Source organism: Apodemus sylvaticus, chromosome 3 (genome assembly GCF_947179515.1).
Source record: "Apodemus sylvaticus chromosome 3, mApoSyl1.1, whole genome shotgun sequence".
In the NCBI taxonomy this organism is placed as follows: domain Eukaryota; kingdom Metazoa; phylum Chordata; class Mammalia; order Rodentia; family Muridae; genus Apodemus; species Apodemus sylvaticus.
In genome coordinates this window covers 75,266,410-75,288,990 of record NC_067474.1, presented here as the reverse complement: position 1 = coordinate 75,288,990, position 22,581 = coordinate 75,266,410, and the positions used below count along the sequence as shown (strand labels likewise).

The window sequence follows — 22,581 nt, the reverse complement described above, 5'->3', positions numbered from 1 at the left end:
CACACACACACACACTGTGAAATATTTCTAAACCGCTGATGAGCATTCTGTGTGTCTTTCCAGAAATGATCCATTCGCACATTTTGAACTGCTGACTGTTCAGAGACATGTGACATCTTGCTGCATCTTACCTCACTCCTCGCGAGACAAGCAGCCTGTCGGCGGCAGACCCCATGCTCTCCCTGTGAATCAGTGAGCAACCGTCTTGATTACCAGGTCCCCTGCCACAGTGTCATCATGCTTGCAGTAATGTAACCCTCGATTTATTTGAGAGAGGTTTCAAAGTGCACCAGATGTGATGCTGGCAATTTTTATTAGAGTGGATTGTTACAATTGTTCTATTTTATAGCCAGTTATTGCAGTGATTTGTTTACTGAACTGAGTTTATAAATTAAGATTTGTCACAGGTACCTATGGAAAGGTAAAACATTGTATTTGTAGATGGTCCTCAGTGTGTGTAGTTTGACTTGCAATTTTCCCCTTTGGGGTGGTATAAAAGCAACACATAGTTTTTGTCTTTACCTACCTAGCAGTCTGTAACAGATACTCTCTGGGGATTTTTAGCGATGGCAGTAAGTCCTAGCCACCATTAGCCACTCAATAGAAACTCTGGGGTGCCCTGTAGCACTAAACTAAGAGGTACAATACCTTCGCCTTCAGTAGGTTTCTCTGGGTTTCACCCTATCACAAGCTGCATCACAGATGGAATAGTCCCTTCATAGGATTTGGTTACTTGTAGTTTCAGGCATCTGGCAGAGATATGCAAACATATTCCCTGTGGACAAGAGGGGACTGCTACATGGGCTTTGTGAAAGTGTTTTTTTTTTTAACCTACCTTCTGCTGTTTCATTAATGAGTACATTAGTTCCTTCTTTAGCTACATGCTGATTACCATGTGCCTTTGAATCCTTTGAGAATGCTGAAAAGAAGAAATACTTATAGCCATTGAAATGAATGTTTATGTCATAAAAAATAATTTTAAAGATGGCAAGCAAATACACAAAAAGATATTTACATCATCAGTCACTAAATCATGATGAGTTACTGCTTCACATCTATCACAATAGCTAAAACATGCTGGGCATAGAGATACAAACTTTTAGTTCTAGCACTCAGGAGAAAGAAGGAAGCATATCTCTGTGAGTACAAGACCAGGCTGGTCTACACAGTGAGTTGCAGGGTTTGAGGACTATACAGAGAAACCCTGTCTCAAAGCAGAAAAAAAATGGCTAAAACAGAATTAGGGAGATGGTTCAGTGAGTAAAGTGTGCAACCTAAGCATGAAGAACTGACTCCAAATTCCCAGAACTCACAGACAGCCGGGTGTAGTGGTGTGCATCTGTAATCCAGGTACTTCTTTAGGGAAATAGGAGGCAGAAGAAGAATCCCCAGATGTTCTCAGGCCAGCTAGACTGGCCTAGACAAACAAGGTATCACTATTTGAAACAAAGTAGACAGCAAGGACTAATATACAAAGTTGTCCACTGATCTACCCATACATATATCATATACACGCACACACATAGTGTGGTACATGTGTATACACGAACATTATATACATACATATCACATACGTGTCCACAAACATGCATACTATGACAACATGTGTCTATTCACATGCGTGCAAACACACACACACACACACACACGCTAGAAATAAAAATGGCTAAAATAAAAACAATTGATAATACCAAATTCTGAAAGGACTCTTGGATCTCTGTCATGTTGCTAATAAAAATGAAATGGTTTCTGATGCAACTACAGCACTTTTTTTACACAACGAACATAAGTTCATCAAAAAGCCCTGCATTGCTGCTTTTAGTCACTGATGTCAATGAAATAAAAGTGAGTTTACACAAAGACCTGTGCAGGAATATTCAAAACACTTTTATGCATAATAACTAGACATAATTCAAATGCTCTTCAGTGGGTAAGGTTAAATTAGAACATCTGTACCATGCACGGTACAGTGCTCTGTCATCGAAAGAAATGTTAAATTATACTGGCAAAGATTTGAGTGAATCTCCAAGATCCATTTCTTAGTAGGTTCGTTGAATCAAGCATGGATAAGCAGGGGCCATAAAAGCCACCCTTCCGTGGAATTCACCTCAGCAGTTGTTAGTTATGAATCGAGTATGTATGTAACCACAGCCAAGTTAGGAGCAGCAGCTGCAGGAAAGGACTTGACTTAGCACCTTCCCTCCTAGCTTTGATGTCTGTAGGTACAATGCAAGTGAGAGGAAAAGTCAAGTGACATCTGACACAGACATCTGGTGTCAGAGAAGACAGGATGCCTCAAGAACATTAAAGATAGCATTATATCCAGCTGGAGGGAGGGATGCAGCAAAGGTTTACAGTACAGCTGAAGAATATAGGGCTAGGACGAGCAAAACAGAAGCGTCCCCAGCAGAAAACACCGTGGTGAGCATAAGTCTGTAGAGGCTTGGGGAATCTATATCTCAGGAACATAGGAAGAGATGAGTCTGGGCCTGGAGGAGTGGGGGGGCAGGAATGACAACAGGTGTGGTCTAGGCCAAGAGTTTTCCCAAATACTGAGAGGATTTGGGTTATGTTCAAGGCACAATGGTCACCAAACAGGGACATGCCATAGGCTACTCTAGGTGCCTGGTTTCTTTATTCTTTCTCCCCACCCCTGTTTATTTTATTAGTCATTCATTCATTCATTTATTCGTTCATTCATTCTACATGTATATGTGCCAAGGTATATGTATATGTGACATGTAGAAGTCAGAGGACAACTTGTCAGATCTCTTTCACTTTTTTTAAAATTAGGTATATTCTTTATTTACACTTCAAATGTTGTCCCTTTTCCTGGTCTCCCCCCCTCTGCCAAAAATTCCACAAGTCATCTCCCCTTCCCCAATCAACCCTCCCCCACTTCCCAGTCCTGGTATTCCTCTACACTACAGTATCAAGTCTTTCCAGGACCAAGGGCCTCTCCCCCATTTGGTGTCCAACCAGATCATCCTCTGCTGCCGATGTGTCTGGGGCCATGGGTAACTCCATGTGTACTCTTTGGTTGATGGTTTTGTCCCTGGGATCTCTGGGAGTAGTTGGTGACTCATATTGTTGTTCCTCCTATGACACTGCAAACCCCTTCAACTCCTTGGGTCCTTTCTCTAGCTCCTCCATTGGGGACCCTGTGCTCAGTTTAATGGCTGGCTGAGAGTGCCCCCCTCTGTATTTGTCATGTACTAGGAGATCTTCCCAGGTGATAGCTATATCCAGCTCCAGTCAGTCAGCACTTGTGGGCACCCACAATAGTGCCTGGGTTTTATAACTGTATATAGGGTGCATTCCTGGGTTGGGTAGTCTCTGGATGGTCTTTCCCTCAGACTCTGCTCAACCTTTTGTCTTTGTATCTCTTCCTGTAGGTATTTTTCCCCTTTCTATAAGGGATCCAAGGATCCATACTTTGCTCTTCCTCCTTCTTGGGCATCATTTGATGTGTGAATTGTGTCTTGGGTATTCCAAGGTTATAAGTGGCTAATATCCACTTATCAGTGAGTGTATACCATGAGTGTTCTTTTAAATTTTTCATGAATTCATTGTTTTTAATGGTTGAATAGTAATAAGGATATATGTTCCACTATGTTCATAGCAGCCCTATTTATAATAGCCAGAAGCTGGAAAGAACCCAGATGTCTCTCAATGGAGGAATGGATACAGAAAATTTGGTGTATACACACGGTGGAATACGGAGGTTTCTCTTTCTACTATGTGGGTTTCCAATATTAAACTCAAACCACTGGGTTTGGCAACAAGCGCTTGCTCCTGCTGAGCCAGCTCACAGGCCATGGATTCCTGATTTCTGTAGCCCACCTTTATATAGGGTCCTCTATGCTTCTCTTGTGTCACCCCTGCCTAGCTCCAAGACTGAATTCAAACCCCACCTCCTCTTCCAGAAGGTCCCTTTCAGAAGGGGATTCACATCTCCAAACTGAGGCAGAAAGATCTCTTTGAGTTCGAAGCCAACAAGGTCTACCTAGTGAGTTTCAGGACAGTCAAAGCAGCATAGTAAGACCTTGTATAAAAATAAATAAATAGATAGATAATAAATAAATAAATAAATAAATAAATAAATAAAAAGAAGGAGGAGAAAGAGAAAAAAAGAAAGAAAAGAAAGAGAAAAAGAAAAGCAGTTGTCTCAGGATGAACTAAGTTGACTGATACAGTTAACTTCCAGCATTGAGTTAAAAGTGAGTGTTTAGTGAATGCTAGCCCTTAATCAGCTGCCGTGCCCCTCTGCCATCCACAGTCAACATAGGCAAGGTAATCCAGAGGCATTAAGGTAACTTTGGAACAAAGGAGCACAGAAGCCCATGTCCTTATCTCTCTGACAGTCACTTCTAACTACGACCACAACTGGATACTCTCTGATGGAACTGAGGTTAGAAATAGCCTTATGTTTCGCAGGCAATGCCCATGTCTAATCTTAACTTAGAATGGGCATCTGTTCTCTTACTTCCAGAGTGACCTAAGGGAAGAAAGGGCAGGTACCTTTCCGACAGTCAGTGCTTCCATGTATGCAATGACAGGTCGGTGCTATTAGAGCAAGAGGCTTTGGGGCACTTGGCAAAGGGCTGGTGTAAACGTGATTTCCATTTCCTGTTGCAAGCCACATACCTCCTAGTCCCTCACTTTCACTTCCAGAAGGAACATACTCCCCAGACCAGCTCAGCTGGCTGCAGTCCAGGGCAGGGAGCAGGTACGTTTTAATTTGCCCCACCCATTGACTAGATGCATTCTTGATCTCCTCCTCCAGGGACTTTCCTGACTTCCTTCTGCAGATGAAGGAAAGAGCACATGAGCATACTGTATATAAATATGCTTGGGAAAGCTTTCTCCTTCTCCTTCTTCTTTTTTTTTTTTCTTAAACCAAACTTGGTTTCTGTTGTAGGCGGTGCATTCCCTAGCCGGGCAGGGCGGACTGCAGAGGATTGTCAGGGGGAGGGGAGAATAAAAAAGGGAGGAGAGGACAGGCAGTAACTCACACAGCGTGACAGCTGCTCTCTTATTTAATGGGGGGCTCTCTGGTCAGAAGGAATCAGAAGTATCTCCAAGACAGCAGAAGCATGGCAGAGGAGCTGGGGCTGGGCTTCGGAGAAGCATCCACAGTGGAAATGCTGCCTGAGGGCTGCAGGCACAGGCCAGAGGCCAGGGCCGGGCTAGCTGCCAGGAGCAGAGCCTGCTTGGCTCTCACCTGCTGCCTGCTGTCACTTCCCATGCTCGCAGGACTTAGCGCCCTCCTGATGACTGGCCAGCTCCGGGTCCCGGGGAAAGACTGTATGTTTCCGGTAAGTGAGCATTCTCCTACCTAGAGAATCAGTGGTCTCTCTGCAGGCAGCCAGGTATTCCAGCTTGGGACAGAACTGCTCATGGGTAGCACTGGTGGCCCCCCTGTCCAAAGCAAATACAGACTGGGAGGGTGAGAGGTGGAAAGGTCCCATCTGGTTCTTAACTCTGCATTTCCAGGGAATTGAATTGTTTCATCTCATGGTTATGCAAGAAGAACTTCACACTCCATATACTTTTTTTTTAAGATCATTACAATTAGAGTGCTTCCAATACTTTGGAAAACATTCCTTTTCCTTAAACAAAAAGCTCTTTAATTAAATTACATAATGCATGACTACTGAGGGGAAAGTAACAGAAATCAGAGACAAGGAAATGAAGAAAAGGCCTTAGTCAGAAATCCATAGATTAAGCTAGTAATGAACTAAAGTATGTGATTCCTTTTTAGTTATAATGGAGGGTTATTCTGAGATTTCTGCATAGTATGAAATTGTTTCTATGGCAATGACCCCATGGCAGCATGGTGTATGGGTGACCATATTATGCTCTCATATGCGTGTGATAAAATTTATTTAACCAATTCCTCTTCTTGGGTTTAGAAATAGTTTGCAGTGCTTAACTAAGAACCTACTGACTCTGGGATTTTGCTGGGGCTATAAAGAAGCTTAGCTACCACAGGGGTGCAAGGGCGAAACTCAGAGAATAAGAGGACCAGTGTCCAGGAGGTGACAAAGCCAGGGCTGGGGAAACCTGGGAAGAATCTGAAAGGTCAAAGTGTGTTATTTAAAGAATATTCCTTAGGGGAAAATATCTGGCATGGTCTGGAGTGACTGATTCCATTTTAGTCCCAAAGATTAAGAACTAAAAGCAAAAATAGGCAGCCAAATTAGAAACCTGGTCTCTAATGAATCCTGGGCAATTTCCACTCTGTGGCTAATGTGTAACTCCTGTCACTCCACCAGAGTCAACAAACATTGATTCAGGCAGCCACGTGTCATGGTTTATAAAATGTAGACATGTGCACAGAGACCAGGAAGGCTGCTTATGTTAGAAGGGACCTGGAGGCGATTAGGATTAGGAAGTCAGGCTCTGACCCCAGGAAACACACACACACACACACACCAGACTGAGGCACTTCAGGGAATTCTCAACTCACATGGAGATAGCCATTCTTGAACACAGTATTATTAAGTGGCCTCCAGCAACCTGCGCCTCCTTGGACTCTGAAGGGATGGATCCCTGACATACAATAGGATCGATCCTATTACTCAGGATGCTGTTCGAAAACCCCATGTTGGCAGAAGCCAGAGAAGGCCATCTAGGTACCATCTAGAGGGAAATGACACAACAGGAAGACCCATAAAGAAGGAACAGGGTGTCATCAAAAGCCACAACACCCTAAAGTCCCCTCCTCAAAATCCCAACTCAGATGCTTTAGGTATGAGCCACAGTAATACTTAATACCCCCATCCCACCATGAAGAAAGCCATCTCCCTGGAGGAGATACACACAGGGATGCTTGAGGCTGTTGCTTAAGCAGACTACAAGACATCTCAGCATCTAAACAGAAAGCAAAGGACCTGAGGCTGCGGAGCCTGGAGAGACCCAGGTCCTGAAGAGAGGCAGCTGGCCACTCGAGGCAAGTTCATAAGACAGAAAAATATTTATGAAACAGCTTGTAGGGGCTTAAAGGGGGCCTGTTCACTGAGATGCACAGACAGGAGGAACACAGAACAGCTGGAAACATTCAGGGTCAGTGGCCTGAGAAGCTGCTACCACCAATTCCTTGGGACTGGGTGAAAGGAGTTTTAGAACAGCAACTCTCAATCTGTGCGTCACAACCTGCAGAGTGGTAGCATATCAGCCTGCATAGTAGATATTTACATTATGATTTGTAACAGTAGCAAAGTTTCTGTTATGAAGTAGCTACGAAATATTTTCATGGTGGTGGTGGTGGGGTCACCGCAAGATGAGACCGCAGCATGAGGAATTTGGAGAAGCACTATTTTGGATTTTGTAGGGTACTAACCCTCAGAAAGGGCCTCACTGGAGGATGCAAAAGTTTGGACAGAGAAAAGTGCCAGCAGAGGGGACAGGAATCACTGATCGGTTTCCCCTCCAGACTTTTGATCCCAATCACCAGACTCAAGCAAAAGTCATGGCTCAAAGAAGCCAGGCAGCGCTCATGCTAAGAGGCTAGCCTCACCAAGAAGGAGCCACTCTGAGAAGGCAGAGATGGAACTGGGGGTTCCTGAAAGAGAATTACTGACTCAGAGGAGAGGGCAGAATATAAGATCCAAGGAGGGCAAACTGGGTTAAAGGTTGGCTCAGCCAGTTTTGGCCAAGTGACAAACAGGCTGCTGGTTTCATGTCTTTGAGCTGTTTCCTTTTCTGCCAAAGAGGGTGTCTCTGTCAGCATGCTGACATTATTAATGAGACACGTGCAGGAACATTTTGTATGTCTGGAATGTGGCTAAACCACATGCCCTGGGATCCTGAGATATGATTGGCATCGGACAACCACCAGGGAAACATGACCCTGAGCCTCAAGAGGCTTCGGTTGATGCAGGACACTGAAAAAGGAGCTGTGGAAGTCCTGGTGTTCCCTCACCTCCCTGGCCATGGAGCAGGGGTAAAATGGCCCCAAGAAGGCTTTATGCAAGAGTCCAGAGACACAGCTGTGAAATAAAGGCTGTTCCAGAGGTCTCTGTCAAAGACTACATTTGATTTAAAAGTAAGCCATTCCTTTGTTTTGCAGATAGGAAAATTGAATGGGAGTGGGGGATGAAGATACTTACCTAAGCCTGTACCTCTAGTCAGAGGCAGATCAAAGCTTAAAACCAGACAACCTGAGCCCCCTGCTCTGCCTTCAGGTCACAATGCCCATCCACACTGCAGTAGGTTCTAGATATCACATCACAAGAAGAAAACTTTCAGCAATGCCCTGGAGGATAGTCAAGGCCACTACCAGTAGCTCCATGTCAGCCCAGTGAGGAGTTTCACAGTCCAAACCTACTACAGCACTCTCAGAATCACCCACCCACCTAGGACACATAGCTCAGCAGGAAATTAGAACTGCGGGGTGGTGGGGGGATGAATCAGAGAGGTGGCCTGGCACCCTTAGGCTGAGGAAATATAATTGAAAACAAAATTGTCTCCCAACCCTGAAGACCTCTCTCTCAGGAAAGCCAGAAGGGAAACAAAGACTTATATTCTATTACTGAACAATCCTGAAACTGAGACGTGATGCGCATCACAGACAATCTGCTTAGCAGCACAAAGAGATTGCAGTTTAATATGGTCAGGTAGATACAGCCCAGCATCTACAGATTCAGTGTAAAGAGCCAAGTGGCCCTAGGCATACATACACATAATAGCACACACTTGTTTTTGATAGTTCATCTATGTATAGGCATTTATAAACACATGGAGTATCCCATGAAGAGCTGAGAAATTGGTGCTTCTGTGAAAACCCAAAGGAGGGGATATGGGAGGCTGGGCCACCATCAGGGAAGGAAAGAAGTGCTTGCAGACATTCCTTGAACAAAATGTACGTGTCCCACCATTTAAGAAAAAGATAAATGTAATATAGTGTTTTCGGATCTTCGGATCTGTGGAAGGCACAAGCATGATCTGCATTTCAGCGAGGCCACAGGTCATGAGTTGAAATCTCAACCCCAGTCTGAATTCTAGACTGGCCTGGTTAGTAGGCCACCTCCCTTCCCTTGGTGTCTGCTTGCTTATGTATGAAATGCAGGCAATACGGTATTCGAGGTGTCTCCCCTTGGTGGGGATTAGCCAAGAACAGTGCTTACATCATGCTGGCCAGGGAAATCCCCAGCTCAGCGAGATTACTTCACAGAGCACAACTTCCCTGCGTACTATGGAATTTGCCATCGCAGGCCAGAGAATAGGTTTGAGCTCTGTGCAGCTTTTCTTAAGTTATGAGTGTCTCTGTGCCCCCTTGTGCGCTCCAATCTTGCCCTAGCACCACAACCTCTTCCCTGAAACTACTCTTTTTATGGAAAGCATTTGACCATGGTTCAGGTCTCCTCCAGGGTCCCCAATAGTTGTCACTGCTCCAGAACAGGTGCCCTTGACCCTCTGAAACTGGCACCCTAAAGGCAGGTCTTTGTTTCTACCCCAACTGCACCCCACCCTGGCTCAGGACACTGAATCCTCTTAGCTGCACACAAGGCATAGAATGTTACTGAATCCTGTACAGTATGTCTCCCTACTGTGTGCTAGGGCTTCCTGTTCAGTGCAGCACTCCTGTTGCATCTGTACACCCCTCACAGACTCTCCCCACATTCTCCTCAGGACCCTTTAATCTCACTTCTCCACCCTTCTCAAAAGCTCTGCAAGACTCTGCTGTTTCCTGTACTCCCTCCCCTACCTCATTCCCTTAGCCCACACCCCAGGAAGGTCTGGAATGCAGTAAATGATCAGTAAATGCTAACTCCATTTCCACTTGGAAAGATACCCAGTGGTAACTTGCAAAGACATTCACTTGTGTTTTCTGCATGGAACGGAGTGCTGGGCAGTAGATCAGCCTTCCCTGGGCCTCAGACTCTATCTATAAAATGAGGGAATGAATGTGCTTTCTTCTTGGGACTAGAGTAGAAATTCTGCAAGACATCCAGAAAGTTATAGGCAAAATAGGGATGCCGCCCAGAGGATTTCCCTACCCACCCACTCCACCTTGGGCCGGCCTCTTATCTTGCCCAAGTTGTTATTCCTGTTCTGAAGGGAAACAACAACATGATCCTCAGCATTGTATACAAGACACAAACAACTGAGCTGTGTGCATGTTGCTCCCACAGCGGAGCCCCCCTGCTATAACCCAAGGAAGACCCACGTGGACGAGTAGCTTATCCCCAAAAGTTAGGTTGTGAGCAGCTGACAGGGAAGACAGTGGAGGTTCAAAGGCAGAACAAGAAAGCAAGGTGCCCAAGGAGGTGCATCCTAGCTGGTCAGGGCCGCAGCACGAACCCTTCACTTCCTGAGCCTAGCTGTCACTCCCTCGGGCAAGCCTGCACTACAGCAAGCACCATTCTAGTTTGGCAAACTCCCATGTCCTCACCCAACCACCTCAGAGTGCCAGACGCCACAGCGCTAGTACTGTGTAAAGTTGTCTCCCAGCCTGAACCTCATGCCAGCCAGCCACAGACAGCAGCAGCAAGCTGAGGATTTGAAGTGGACACTGGTCCATTCTGCTTCCTCTCCATATTTGTGTTCTGAAAAGGCAGATTCCAGAAGAAAACTATGGACCCATGATGCCTATACCATGTCTGTTTGCAGAAGGAATAAAGTCACCCCAGACTCCTAAAAGAATCTAAAATCTTCTGTTTCTCATAAAACAGATTCAATGGTAACTTCTGTTTACAGCCAAAACTACAAAACCCTAGAATGGAAGGTGCAGGCACTGCAGTCTAAGAGGATTCCTTGGGCCCAGAGAAAGAGAGAAATGTAATGGATTGATATCAACTTTAAGTATGGTTTCTCTGAGCCAGAAGGATAGGCCTGCCAGGAAAGAATCACTGAGGCCAGCTACTGTGCCGGAATCAGGAGTCAAGAAAACACAAAGTTGGAAATTCCAAATTCACTCTGCTGCAAAACTCCTGACTCTTTGCTCTGTGCCAGATCAAATATATACCAACCGTGGTCCAGGCCGATGCAGAGGATGATGCAATGAAATGACCTCAACAGAAGCCATTTCCAGTTGTATTTATCCTTGTGAGAATACAGAGGAAAGGAAGCCTTAGATAGAGTGATTTTCCTTAGTCGGGCATGGAGGGAAGTGTTGTGAATCATAAAACACAAATGTCTTTTCTTTTTTTTTCTTTTTTTTTATTCAATATATTCCTTATTTACATATCAAATGATTTCCCCTTTTCTGGGTCCCCACTCCCCACAAGTCCCATAAGCCCTCTTCCCTCCCCCTGTTCCTCCATCTACTCCTTCCCACTTCCCTGTTCTGAAATTCCCCTATACTGTTGCACTGAGTCTTTCCAGAACCAGGGGCCACTCCTCCGTTCTTTTTGGACATCATTTATTATGTGGATTATGTCTTGGGTATTCCAAGTTTCTAGGCTAATATCCACTTATCAGTGAGTGCATACCATGATTGATCTTTTGAGACTAGGTTACCTCACTTAGTATGATGTTCTCCAGCTCCATCCACACAAATGTCTTTTCAATTGCAGCGTTTATGACAGCAAGAAATGAATATAATTTCCTGTTTGTGAACAGAATAGATCGAGCAGGTGACTCCAGAAGTGGGAGGGAAGGCTAAGTGGATCATTAATTAATAAACACTCACAGGGATTTTTCTGGGGGAATGCCAGGAAATCTCAAAGGCCAGCTCACTGCTAACTTGTTTATGTTGTGTTCCCTGATAATGCTTATCAGGATCCTGGTTTGTGCGTCAGAGTCTGAATTTGCTCCAAAGGTTCAGATCCCTACCGTTGATTGTCAGTACTTTCTTACGGCCTTCAAATACCTGGGGTGATGTCAGCTTGCACAGGTATTAAAATGCTCACACACCAGGGCCCAGCACAGAGCCCAGCATGCAGGAGCATATGGCTGAGTGGATCCTCCTTCACCTGACCCTTTTTTCTGACCAGTTGGATAAAGAAGATTCAGTCAAGAAATATGTAAAGCAAAGAACACAGTCAGTCTGAGGCCAGGGGTCACTACTAGTCAACATGCCAAAAAAAAAAAAAATCAAGCAATGAAAGAAAGAAAGAAATTCATAGAATAATGTAAGAGTTACAACCTGCAAGAATTAAGGGAGGAAGGAGGAGGAGGCACCCATTATCTTTCAGTGCTGTATGTCCTGGACGCCCTACTGTCCCAAAAGATGTATGATCATGAGTGTGCCCGTTAGCATTTTGTTTTGTGTTTCTTCTGACTTGGTTTCTGGACATCCCTTTTAATTCTCAATAAACATTTTCAGAGGCTCAGCTGTGTTCCACACAGACCTTTGGGGAAACTTCGGAAACTGTGGTACTAACAGGCTGTCGTTGCTTAGCTTTAAGTTGTTAAGATATTGTTTGCTTGTTGTTGTTGATGATGATGATACTGATGATGATTTGCTTATTTTATTTACGCATACAAGTGTTTTGGTGGTATGTGTGCATGTGTACCAAATGCATATCTGGTACCCAGGAAGGTAAAAAAAAAACATCAAATCTCCTAAAACTATACCTATACATGCTACCATGTGAGTGCTGGGAACTGAACCTGGGTCATTTGCAATACCAACAGGTGCTCTTAACTGCTGAGCATTCTCTCCAGGTTCAAAACGTTCTAATCTATCCAAAAATACCTGGCTCCTAGATTTTTGAGTTGTGAAACCCTAGCTAAAGTCATTGAATCCAAGCTTTGCCCCATTACCCACTCTTCTCTGACTTCCTGGGGTCAGAGAATCTTCAAATTTTGCAGACTGACACTTTAGTATAAACAGAGGCACTTCCGGGCATACTGGGAATAAAGTGGTAAGGGCAAAACAGACACTGTGCCTAGCAAATTCTCCTACAGAGAGAAAAACATTATCCTCCCAAGAAATAGAATTGGGCTCTGATTCTCAGCCCATGGTCATGTTAAGGGGAAATGTCCAATTCTTGAGATGTGGCCTGGGGCCAGGGGCCATTTAGATTTGGAGACATATAGAACCCATTTGGGAAATTTCATCTCTCCAGGACCCCAGAGTCGTCTAGAAGTGTTCAGAGGAACCCCGCCTAGAGAACAGGAAGGACATCTAATTGCCCTGGTGTTGCAGTGACCATCTGGAGCATAGGCAGCAGGACAGTTTGGTTCCTGAACCTTTCCCTAGACAAGCTACTGTCCCGCCCCTTCACACCTCATCTACTACTGTGCTCTATCACAGTAGCTTCCCCTCTGTGGCAGTCATTACTTTAAAAACCAGTGAAGGAAAGGAAAACAGAGTCCCAGCTCACTGTTTTCCTTCAGGTTCTGGGAGTGGTATGTTCTTCAATACCTTCCAACAGGGAACTAGCTCAGCCTCCATATCTAGTGGCAGTCTGAACCACTAAAACCCATGCATCCCAACCATATATAAAAATAAAATGTAATAAAATATCTAAGTAATAAAAACCCAAGAAACCCATCAGGAACCTGTGTGCATGGCCCAGGGATGAGCTCACAGCCCTGGAATTCTTAGTCAAAAAGGAATGCCCCAAAACGTTTGCTGAGTGTCCATTCAGCCCAACATAAGCAGGATGAATGATGTGGTTTCTCAGCAGAGCAGTAAATGAAGCAAGAGAAGTCCAACTAAGGCAGCTATACCTTCCTTTACCATGAGGAGATGCGACCAAGATCTCCCCAACTGTCTTTGAGTACCCCACTTCCCACTTTCTGCCTCACCAAATAACCAACGAAATTATTATCTCTGTAGCAAATCAGGCACCAGAGAGAAATCAAGCCACTTCTGAAAATATATCTCTGTCCCTCAAGCCAGCAAAATTATTCATGTGGGACAGTTTGTGCCAGCAAATGGTTTGACTTTTCAAAGATGCTGGATGAATATCTATAGTGTCTTCATTTCCTAGCCTTGCCTTTTCCAGCTGTCCCCATGTGCAACTGGCCTCCCTCTTCTTGTTCATGCTGTTAGTCTTCTCCAGTGCAACTAGCTCTTCAACCCTCATCACCTGACTAACATATACAGGACGTGTAAGCCTCTGCTCAGACTGATTTCCACTGGTCCCTACAGTTGTGGATCAGTCATCCGTTTAATGAACCTTGAGCTCACCCCCGCTATCATCATGCTAACTGTCATGTCTTCTGCATCAGATGCTTGTCCATAAGCTTCAAGGGCAGAATTTCAATCTTCAGATTTTGGAGTCACCTGACCATAGTTAGCATGCTATTCCCCAACATGTAGAATGGAGGACATTCTTTGAGCCCCACTGTTACTACGGGGATATGGATAGAATCTACTATAGAGTTTTTGTCAGCACAAATAAGTGACAACCACACTCTTCGTACTTCTAAATCTATTGACTGAGGAACACTGTGGTTTCCTTTCACAGCTGGAAACATGGACAACAGAAAAGAACAAACAGTTGGTAACAAGAGAGGTGACCAATGAGATCTCAGGATAAGATAGAACTGTGGAGCAGTGGGAGGGCTCAGTAGGTAAAGGAGCTCGCCTTAGGACCCCCATAGTGAAAGTAAAAAACAGACCTAGCACAAGTTGCCCTCAGACCTCCACACATGCACTGTGTACATATACACATACATAAAATAAATAAAAATGTAATTTTTTTAAAAATATAGAACTATATTGTGAAAGGCATGAGGAGCCACCACAGCATTATGAGCACAATAGAATCTTGGCCATAATAGAATCCTCTCTAGTTATCCCTCTAGAGAGAAGCTGTAAAATAGACAAAAGGAAGAAACCAAAGGCATGAAGGTCTGCCAAGCAGCTGCAGGAGGGCCCAAAGAGCAGGAGGCAGGGCTTGGACATCTTGGTGCACACTCTCCTGTGTTGAAGCCTGCTTCCTTGCACTCAAACAGTTACACCCCCTCAGACAAAAGCACACACACACATACATACACACACACACACACACACATGCTGTGCACATGTAGATTTTAAGTTGCAGACAAAGATGAGGTGTCCATGGTAGTAGGAAATAATCTGTTAATGAAGGCTGTGTAATTACAAGATCCAAGTCAGAGAGCTGTCTTGCAAAGGTGTGCAAGTGTGTGAAAAGATGATGTGATTGTTAGTAAGCTGGGAACCTGCCTTGCTCCTGAGTCTTGTGCTCAGGCCTGTGAATGCTAGTTCTTGTATTTTCACATGTCCTTTGAACTGACTGGAGCATTTTCTTATTTGATCTTCACCTCAACTCTGCAAGTCACTTAGGTTTGGGGTGTTAGTAAATCCAGTGGATATGCTAAACTCAGAGAAAAGGGTGTCTTTCACAAGATCTCACCATTGACAAAGAATAGAACCACAATCCAAATGCACGTTTATCTGGTACCAAGGCATTTGCTTTTCTTCTATCATGGGAAATCTGAAGTGACTCAGGAATTAGGGTTGTGATAGTGGGAGAATTCTTCATGTGTTCTGTGAAAATAAATAAGATTGCAAAGCTGGTGGGAAGGGAAGGTAGTCATCATTTCTTTGTCTGAATCATTTCTTAAGACTCAGAGCAACAAATATTGTGTGTTTCCTTTCATGTGCAGATCCACAGTCATATACAAATAATTCATAGAGAGAAATAGATACAGATGATATAGATACAGCTGTAGAAAGGTGGATTTCATAGAATTAAAAGCAGGAATAACTTGCGGGGGCAGGGGTAGTGTAGCTGGGGGGGAAAGAGGAGCAGAAGAGAATATGAGAGGATGAATATGGTCAGAGTATATGATATAGTGGACTGAGACAGTCTTCACGAAATCCTTCAAGATGCACAATCAGTATATGCCAATAACAAGAATAGTTCCAACCTTCAAAATAGTGTGGGAAAAATAAACTTTCAGTTTGTTTACTACGAGCAATGATAGGATACAGAAATCTCAGATGCAGCAGGAAAAGCTCTCAAGCTAAGAGATAAAGACAGGAGAAAGGAAGGCCATGGGGGTCTCTAAAAAAGGAGTACAGAGCTAAGAGGCAAGATTCCCACCAACCGAGATACTCAAACGCTGTTCCCCTCCCGGCAGAGGACCAAGACTTAGACAGCAGCAAAGTCTTATGGGTAGCTATGTGGGTTTTTGATTTAAGAAGGACTGTAAATAGACTGAACTGTACTTTTTCTCAACAGGCTATAACAGAACAGAGGTCTGAACCTTCACCACAACCAGTTTGTAAGTGTTCATTTTTGATGTCTTTTCTTGGGGATAATGACATTGCTGACAGTTTTAGTGTGCATGTATTGGAGGTGGGTCTATAAATGCCAAGTTGCCAAGCCAAGGGATGTAGACAGACCTTGAGAATAGTTGAGTCTCCTCCCCCATTGCTAAGAAGGCAAAACAGTGCAGTTCAGGGACATGCTAGGCAATGTGGCCTTCAGACAGGTCATTCCAGCTGTCTACAGTCATTCACCTCTGACAGTGGTTATCCTTTCTGGCAAGATGAGTGTAGATGAAGATTTTGCTGTTTATAGTCAACACCATTTTTATCACTATAGAACATGTTTAACTTTAATGATAAGGTCCTTCTCAAGACTAATGAGAAAAAGGGCACAGAAATGGGAAAGGATCTGTCAAGGTCATAGAGTCACAGAGTGGGTCCTATTCACTCCACAGCCCTTCTCTGTTGTGTCAGCCACTGAGGAGTTAGCCACTCCCCAACGGATATGGTAAAAGAACCAAAAAGAATCTAAAAGATTATCTGGCCCTCAAAGAATCACCTAGAATATGAAGCGATGAGCCAGGGTTTATTTGGTCCTAAGAACCAAGAACCATGTGGATATAACATTCAAGGTAAAAATCACTGTGCCCATCTTAGAGATAGGAGAACAGAGTTCAAGCTAGGTAAATTGCCCAGTCCTTTACACCTAAGACTCTTACTCCAGAGTCTCCTACTTCCCCATGGAGTGTCCTACAGATACCATGCACCAATCCAAAGCTCACAAGGCATGAAACTGAACCACAATGAGTAGGATTGATGTTCCTTTGCTATTGAAGATTCTATCTTTAGTCTGTTACCCATTGATCAAAACATATTTGTCCTTTGGTTACAGACACACCTTCCAGAGACAAGCCGAAAGCACACCTGACAAGTAAGCCTTCCTTTACTTCCTTAAACACCATCGTTCATGGATCGGAGAGATTTTTTTTTTCACTATATTTACCAAAACTCGCTGTGATGGCTTTAAACCGGCAAGAGAACTGACAATCAAGGATTTTGAATAATTTCTTCCCTGTGTTAGATCCAAGGGCCCATGACTTGTGGGCGCCCTCTCCACTGCAGTCAGCATTCTGCCTGTCCCTCCTGCTTTCCTGTGGCATGTTCACACTCAGCCATCCACAAGTGGCTTTCCTCCATCTTGGGGCCTCAAGTAATTCTTGCTCTCATAACAGATGAAAGATCTCTGGACTGACTTGAAGGGACTGGAGAGGTAGCTCAGGAAGTGAGGTGCTTATTATTTAAGAACCTGAGTCCAGATCCCTAACACCCATGTAAAAAGCCAGACATGCTGCTCTGTGTCTATGGTGCACAGTCAGTCAGATCCCAGAAGCTCTCTGGAGAGCCAGGCTAGCTGAAGTAGTAAGCTCCAGGTCCAGTGAGATCTGTCTCAAAAAATAAGGTGGAAAGCAACAGATTATGATACTAGGTGTCAACTTCTGGTTTTCACATGGGACACATACAACTAAACACGCACACCTACACACACCACATTCGCCACATACACACATGAAAAGACATTGAGAAAACTCAGGCTCAGACACCGATTTGCATGTTGCAAGTCAGATGGGTAGGCAGTGGGGAAAATTCAAATCAAGCAACATGCTTCCTATCTCAACCCCAAATGCTGCTGAGAGAACTCAGCTTATTGCATTCAGTGCAATAGGGCTTGCCTCTCCACAGACATAGTAGGACTGGTTTATCCATCCATCATCTGAGAACACACATCAATCACTGCATCAACCACAGTCAAGAGATGGAGACAACCAGATGTGACTAATAAAGGTGTCTACATGGAAGCCCCAGAGCTTTCCGAGAGCCATTTAATGTAGAGACTAGAGAATTCCACACCAATTCAGGACATGTGCCAAGCTTACAACAGATAGCCTAGACCAAGTCAGCAGGTAACGATACCTTAGATTGCATTGGTTCTCAACCTTCCTAGTGCGGTGACCCTTTATTACAGTTCCTCATGTCATGGCAATTCTCAAGCATGAAATTATTTTTGTTGCTATTTCATAACTGTAGTTTTGCTACTGAGATATGCCTCTGTTCCTAAGACCATTGGAAATATGTGGTTTCCAACGGTCACATCCCATAGGTTGAGAAATCTATTTGAGAATCTATTAGAAAGTCCAGGATCTAGGTGTCTGGTCACCCATTGGATCCACAAGTTGTTGAATTATTCCTTAAAACAGAAGCTATCCCCAAACTGTAGTGTCAGTACACATAATGGTGAGCTCTGTGAGTTTCCAAAGTAGTTATAGGGAATTAAGATGTTTTGTTGCCACTAAAAATAACCTGGTTGCAAATTATCCTATTTGACATCAGTGGTTTGAATCAAGTTTGGTTCTATTTATTTTTTAACTACAGGCGTACTTCATAAAGCATTGGCTAATATGTTTTATATAATGTATATTTAGGAGTGATGCAAGCATAAGAACATATAAAACATAAAAATGACATAAGCTTACTCTTTAATCTGTCTAAATGAACATGCTGCTTTATTTGAACAGGAAAAATTATCCCAACTGTACCTAGTTCATGACAATCTATAAAATACTCACATTTTTCTTCCCACTTAATCTTCAAAACAAGGCTCTAAAGAACTATATCTTCAGCTTCCAGATGGGACTCTGAGGTACATAGGAGGAAAACAATCTGCACAGATGATGAAAGAGCTATGCAAAGAGCTATGCATGGTGCAGAAACAGAGTTGGTACTAGGCCCAAGTGGCCCAAAGCCCAGCTTCCTTTCATTTCACAAGTCTATTTGTATTGACTTATATTTGGCCCTGTCAGGACAGGAGAAGAATTGCCAAAATGTTCTGAGTTTCTGGTCCCAACAAGTCCCCAGGTAATAAATTATTGATTACTGCCTGTTTTGTGACATTGGACCACAGCACTGTGATGTAATGATAGGGTTGGTGCTAATACTCTCCATCTCAGGAGCTTATGGGCTCTTTCTCCCTGTCCCTGTCCCTGTCCCTGTCCCTCTCCCTCTTCCTCTTCCTCTCCCTCTTCTCTCTCTCCCCACTCCAGAATCTCTCTTTCCTTCCAGTCCCTGTCCCTCTCCCTCTCCTCCTCTTCTCTCTCTCTCCCTCTCTCCCTCTCTCTCTTTCTCCTTCCTTCTCCTTCCTCCCTCTTACCTCTCTCCTTCCTCCTTCTTTCCTTTGGAACAGAGCTTTTCTGAAACATGAAGGCTAGTAAAGATTAATGTATTCCCTAATAGCCACAAATTTTACACTTCTTTTAATTCTTCCCACAAGTATTATTTATCTTTTTTCAAAGGAAAGACATGCCAAATAAAAACAAACACAGATTTAGTAAGATGAAATATTATGCAAAAGGAATATTTCTAGAGGGAGGGAGAGAGGAGAGTACAGTTGTAGATTCCATGCTGGTGGACGATTGTTTCCAGGCCCTCTAGCACACAGTCCAATCTAAGGTAAAATGCTAAACTCATGTAAAATGATGAAGCATTGACACAACCTACAAATGGCTTCAGGAATGAGCACTGAGAGGGTCTGCTGTTTAGCCTTATCCTGGGTAAGCCAGCTTAGCAGTAAATTCTTTCAGGTACACAGAGAAAAAAAAGGGGGGGGGGGTTCTAAATTTTCTCTATGCCCATATTAAACACAATTTGTACATGAGAAAAATCTTTTCTAGTGATTCAAATATGAGCAACCATGTCCCAGGGCACAAACTTAAATTATCATGAATGCCAAAGTTCCTACTTTAAAAGAGTGCTAACCTCATAGGGTCACCAAGGAAAGTGAGTGCAGGAGGCAGGGGCTGGAAGACTACTCAAGTGTACAGTGCCTGCTGTGCAAGCATGAGGATGTAAGCTTGGATCAGCAGAAATCCTGGCACAGTCACTCATGCCTCTGTCCCTAAGACTTGTGGGACAGACATACGCAGATCCCTAGACCTTTCTAGCCAGCCAGTCTCCTCAAGGAGATTCCAGGCTCAGTGAAAAGCCCTATCTCATAATGTAGAGCTTCTATCTCTGGCCTCCATATGCATGTGTACTTGCATGCACATGTGTAGATACAACATAAACACACATACATGCATGCATGCATACACACACACACACACACACAGACACATGGTGGGGGGAGGGGTGGAATGGACAGAAAAATAGCACAAGACTTTATTCTGATATCCCAGGTATCAAAACCACAGGTTCTGACCTGTGACGATTAAACTTCTCTACTGTATTTGCAGTTCTGAGGCAAACTCCAGCACCACATCTGAATAATCAGCTCTCTGCTCTGCAGTGGGAGCATGACCTAGGGTTGGCCTTCACCAAGAACCGGATGAACTACACCAACAAATTCCTGGTGATCCCAGAGTCAGGAGACTACTTCATCTATTCCCAGATCACGTTCCGAGGGACCACATCTGAGTGTGGTGACATCAGCCAGGGCAGACGACTAAACAAGCCAGACTCCATCACCGTGGTTATCAACAAGGTAGCAGACAGCTACCCTGTGCCTGAATACCTACTCACAGGGACCAAGTCTATGTGTGAAATAAGCAGCAACTGGTTTCAGCCCATCTACCTTGCGGCCATGTTCTCCTTGGAAGAAGGCGACAGGCTGATGGTTAATGTCAGTGACATCTCTTTGGTGGATTACACAAAAGAAGATAAAACTTTCTTTGGAGCCTTCTTGGTATAAGGAAGAAACAACCATCATTCCACGGGGCTTCCTGCCTCCTACTTTCCAATTTATTTTGCTCATATGGAACTATAAACAGGGACTTTAGATGGATAAGGATAGGGGACAGTGGTTTAGCTATATAATTTAGGAACCCAAAGTTGATCTTTATATGCCTTATGGACTAAAAAAATAAATGGAAAGCTCAGAACAGCTCATGTTTGATAGAGACATGCTGGGTTTTAAAAATTGAAGCACCCATCATCCAATGGCACAGTCTTCTGATCTCGGAACAGAACCTTTCCATGGTGCCCTCTGTCCTAGTCCTTTCTGAACCAGCAGTTCAGTTACAGCTGATGATAAATGTACTTCAGTTCAAGAGCTAAGGACAGAAAGAAAGTCTGAGAAAATGATGTAATTCCTCTAGAGGCAAAAGTTCTTTATTTGTATTTCCACATTCTTTTGTGCCTAACCTAAAATTAAGAAAGAAAGAAAGAAAGAAAGAAAGAAAGAAAGAAAGAAAGAAAGAAAGAAAGAAAGAAAGAAAGAAAGAAAGAAAGAAAGGAAGGAAGGAAGGAAGGAAAAAAGAAAGAAAGAAAGAAAGAAAGAAAGAAAGAAAGAAAGAAAGAAAGAAAGAAAGAAAGAAAGAAAGAAAGAGAGAGAAAGAAAAAGAGAGAAAGAAAGAAAGAAAGAAAGAAAGAAAGAAAGAAAGAAAGAAAGAAAGAAAGAAAGAAAGAAAGAAAGAAGGAAGGAAGGAAGGAAAGAAAGAAAGGAAAGAAGGAAGGAAGGAAGAAAGGAAGAAAGGAAGAAAGGAAGAAAGGAAGACAAGGAAAAAGAAAAGAACTGGTATTTCTCATAAATATTCTCCAAAAAGGAATTGGTTTTCTGCTGTGAAGGAGAAAGTTCACTTTTCTTCTGATTGCATCCTTTAGTATCCAAACGTGCAAGTGGGAATTCCACAGGCACATGGAACATAGAACACTTTAATTGTTGTGAGAACATGTTTCTTGAGTACCTACTGTGCTCTGGGCACTCTGCCCACAGGACCATGAAGAGAAAGTCAAATTTTACTTAAAACCTAAATGAATTCTCAATACATACTTCCTGATCAAAGTGTTCTAAAGAATAACTTCAAGTCAACCATCAAGATGGTTCAGTCAGTAAAGTTGCTTGTCATTAACCTAAAACCCGGGTTTGACCTCCCAGAACTCAAAAGCTGGAAGGAGAGACCTGATTCCAACAAGTTATCTTCAAACCCCCATACAAATGCCATGGCATACACACACGTAACTAACTAACTAAATATATTAAAAAAAAATTTTTTTTTAAAGAAAAGTTTCAAGTCCTGAAAGGCAGCACTCCTGAAAATGTTGTTTCTGTCATTGTCCAGGGCAGGCTAGCCAGCTGATAGAGACACTGAAGGAATTTAAGACAGATATTTAGTGAAATGGACCACTATACAAACACTTGATTCATGCCAACAGTCAATGTACTATGAGGACCAACAACAAGGTGTCAATCATCAAATCTGGAGCCGTTTATCTGGATCTGCTTTCAAGTTTGGTTCGATGCTTTCTATGAAGAATACTACATAGGTATTTTTGCCTTAAAATATTCAAAGGGATTTAAATGTGGACTTAACTAACCAGCCCAGACAACGCCTCTTCTGGGAGGAGAGCTTGGAGGATGAGGTCCTTCTGGGCCTCCTTGTTTTCATTTC

The 22,581-nt window shown here is 43.5% G+C and overlaps 1 protein-coding gene across 1 annotated transcript; it reads left to right on the top strand.

The window, feature by feature from the left end:
* The first annotated feature begins 4,932 nt into the window (after window positions 1-4,932).
* On the top strand, window positions 4,933-21,343 carry Tnfsf15 (TNF superfamily member 15). Its single transcript, XM_052175510.1, has 4 exons — window positions 4,933-5,318; window positions 16,113-16,155; window positions 17,034-17,072; window positions 20,428-21,343. The coding sequence occupies exons 1-4, from the start codon at window positions 5,043-5,045 to the stop codon at window positions 20,880-20,882; spliced, it is 813 nt and encodes a 270-aa protein (XP_052031470.1). The 5' UTR covers window positions 4,933-5,042; the 3' UTR covers window positions 20,883-21,343.
* The last annotated feature ends 1,238 nt before the right edge of the window (window positions 21,344-22,581 follow it).